Genomic DNA, 3,661 nt, shown 5'->3' on the forward strand with positions numbered 1-3,661 from the left:
TATATGAAGATAACGCGGCATGTGTTGCTCAAACGAAGGAAGGATATATCAAAAGCGATAGAACCAAACATATACCTCCGAAGTTCTTCTCATACACTCAAGAGCTCGAGAAGAATAAAGAGATTGAAGTAAGATATGTTCGATCATGCGACAATGCAGCCGACCTCTTCACAAAATCACTCCCTACCTCGGTATTCAGAAAACACATCCATAACATTGGGATGCGCCATCAGAAGGATCTATGACTGTTCATTCGAGGGGGAGCTTACGTAGTTGTACTCTTTTTACCTTACTATGGTTTTTCCCATTGGGTTTTTCTGGAAAGGTTTTTAACGAGGCAACAAAGACGTTAAGCGAGAGCGGATAGTGACACCGGCCCCCAAGGGGGAGTGTTACGAAAGTCAAAAGAAAAGGGAGGAGCCGTTTTTGTTGAAAATATAAAAAGATGTGGGGCCCGCTGTACTATTTGCACAGTGAAATCCTACTTTTTAACTTCTATATAAACGATCGATTCGATCGTTTATAAAACACACCAAAATCTCTTCTCTCTCAATAATAAGAAACTCTCTCTTTCTATATCAGTGCTATTATTTCTACAGGTATAAAACTTTGCCCTTATTTAAATTCATGCGATATAATAAAATTTCAGTTATTTTTATAACACGGTTTATAATGTTTGGGCCGGGAATAACTCGGTTCAGTTCTGATATTTCTGATTTACCTTGTTCGAACCGAGAAGTAATTTCGGTTTGGTATTCTCAGCTAGTAGTTTTAGGCAAATCCCTCTTAATTAAAATCGATTTGATTTATTTTAATAAAATCTAAAAATATAGAGATCAATGGTACAAATCGTAAATCATATGTCAACTAAAGGCTAATTTTCATTAAAAAAAAATTATGTTGTAATAAGATAAATTTGATAAATAAATAGCAATAAAATGTTAAAACAAAAAAGGACAAACCAGAAATAAATTTTAAATTAGAAAATAAACAGTATAGTGTTATGTGTATGGTTATAAACTTTATATAAAATATATAATAATTTTTTTTATAACGCTGATTTATTATGACATTACATTTATGAAAAATATTACATAGATGATTCAACAACCGAAAATACTACATATGCTTTATGAGGATCTACGTATAATTACATCATCATCTGAGTCGTACTAAGAAGATTCATTCTTGGCCAGATTTACTTGCACCTTGTTGAAGATCTCTTGTAAGTATTTCTTCTGTAGTCTGTATTATTAAATCGTTCTCTCCGGAACTTGAAACCTGGATTTCCGGTAATCTACAAGAAATTGCATAGTCTAGGATTTGAACCCCATACATGGGTGTAGAAACATTTAAACTTTAAGCAGTAGGCTAGGTGCTTCCATAAATAATAATTCTTAATTTATGAATATAAAAAACTGTATATATCTATAATTTTTTTTTATATTGTTATATTATTGGATTATGATATATTTTGAATTTGGCCCAGCTTTAAACGAGAGATTTTATATAAAAAAAAAACTTCTGTTATTTAGCATATGTGTAAAGAGCTTGAAAAAAAAAAAGTTACACAGTACACTTTTACCATTTTAACATCCCTAAAAGTACTCTTATATGTTGGAGAAGTAACTAAATAAATACTACAGATACTTACAAAAATGACAAGAAAATTTCAAAATACGGTAGTTCTCATAGTTTCTAATTCATGAGCTCGCCTTTGGGTAGTTTCCTTATGGTAGCACTATTACTTGTACTTTTAGTAATGCGTTAAAGGGCATATATTTCTCTTGCAAGAAACGCACACGTATCCTAATAAGTAATAAGTAATAAGTACATATGTATCAAAATGATCATAACCAAAAAACTGTAGAGACTATGATGTGGGAAGACAACAACACACTACAACTTACTCCAAACACACAAAACATTCCAGCATCTATAATTTTACAATAAAAAAATTATCCACGTCATTTCTGTATTGATACGAGATATTACGTAGAAAAGAAATTTTAGAAAAGGAAGATTAATTCATATGATAAAAAAAAAGATTAATTCATATGATAAAAAAAAAGATTAATTCATAGAATATTTTCTTTGGTTGGTATTTATTTAAAAATCCATGCTTCAAAATTTTTGGTGTTGATCTTTTTGGTGTAAATTTCCAGTTTGTCCGTACATCGGATTTTTGTTTCCGCAGGTTTTCGTTTACTTTAGTTTCTCCTCTTTCTAAAACTTATTCTAAATCGACATTTTTCTTCTTTGGTTATGCACATACGCCTTTTATATGAGAATAAATCTTCACTCATCCTTTTAAGATCTGATAGATTGGCATCAGAATCAAGTTTCTCAGATTGAAAACAAAGAAGTGGTGTTGGATTTATCTCGACTGATATATTCTTACAACCACCGAAAAACTAAAATTGAGAAAACTCCATTGATTTATGGAAAGCTTATATTAAAACGGAAAGTGTCTTTACTATCCTATAATTATTATGTTCAAAACTTATACTAACATTATCGTAAAATTATTATGTTCAAAACTTATATAACATGTAAAATGAATGTAGTTACATAATAAAATTATTGTAACAGATAGATGGCCGAGCTGGACCATTGATCAAAAACTTTACAGTTAAATAATATATATTAAATTCATTATAAAATATAAGACTGCATATTTTGATTAATTCTTGCAACGTGGAGTCTTGACTTGAAACAGGAGATGTAAGAAGAGTTTTTTTTTTTTTTTGGACTGAATGTAAGAAGAGTTTTGTCAGCTTAGTCTTAGATATATACCTTAGGAAAACACATATGTATGTATATGTATTATTCGCTTAGATTAATTAGGTCGTAATTACTGTATTTATATTACACGTTACAAGTTGACCCCAAAAAAAAAATTTACACGTTACACATAAAGATCATGTACATTATATCATAATTTATAAAGGCGACAATCTCTAGTTTTATTTATGAATACAAAAGAGATTGTGTTGGGTTTGTAGAGTATTTGTTTTTAATATACGCGGAGACTTGAGCATGATCACCAAATCGCTCAAGGGTTGGTGGTTCCATAGATACGGCTGGATGCATCACCGTAAGCGGTGCCACTGCTCCCAGAACCATCAGAATCCGCTGCAGCACCAGCAGTGGTGCCACCATAAGCGTAACTGTTAGAACTTGCACTTACTGTGCTGGGACCTTCTGCATCGACAGATCCATAAGTACTTTTAGAGACAGTTGCAGATGTATCTGAGCTGGGACCGTCGGGACCTGCAGCAGCACGAGCATTTGAATTTTCATAATTATTGGCACCAGTTACAGCATAAACTCTGCTAAGCTCAGCTCCAATGCCGTTCGTAGTGACAGTTTCGGGAATAGAGATGCCTAACTTTGTCTCTTTAGACACTTCTTCGGGCTGCCTTGCGCAAACATTGGCACACACAACTCCAACAAAGATGAAAAGGACAACAAATTTCGTGGCATTCATCTTCGAATATTTCTCTCTGTTATTTTATTTATTTTCCTTTTCTCTTTTTTGATGAGTTGTATCGTTACTCAAGTACTTTATACACACAAACATGTAGCTTTTTCAAGAAAAGAATGCATTTCTTACAAGATAAATACATGCTTAAATGCATCAGTTAATATTTTAATTAAC

At 32.1% G+C, this 3,661-nt stretch overlaps 1 protein-coding gene across 2 annotated transcripts in view; it reads right to left on the reverse strand.

Annotated features, from left to right (window-relative positions):
• Positions 1–2,869: 2,869 nt before the first annotated feature.
• LOC106316982 (S-type anion channel SLAH4-like) overlaps positions 2,870–3,661 on the reverse strand; it is a 6,189-nt gene continuing 5,397 nt past the window's right edge. Inside the window, exon 4 of one of the 2 annotated variants that reach the window (XM_013754850.1) lies at positions 2,870–3,273. In XM_013754850.1, coding sequence (XP_013610304.1) covers positions 3,056–3,273 — 218 coding nt within the window. In that variant the 3' untranslated portion in view covers positions 2,870–3,055. The remainder of the gene's footprint in view (positions 3,274–3,661) is intronic. The other variant, XM_013754848.1, reaches the window with a different exon arrangement.

The sequence above is a fragment of the Brassica oleracea genome, chromosome C9 (assembly GCF_000695525.1).
Source record: "Brassica oleracea var. oleracea cultivar TO1000 chromosome C9, BOL, whole genome shotgun sequence".
Taxonomy (NCBI): domain Eukaryota; kingdom Viridiplantae; phylum Streptophyta; class Magnoliopsida; order Brassicales; family Brassicaceae; genus Brassica; species Brassica oleracea.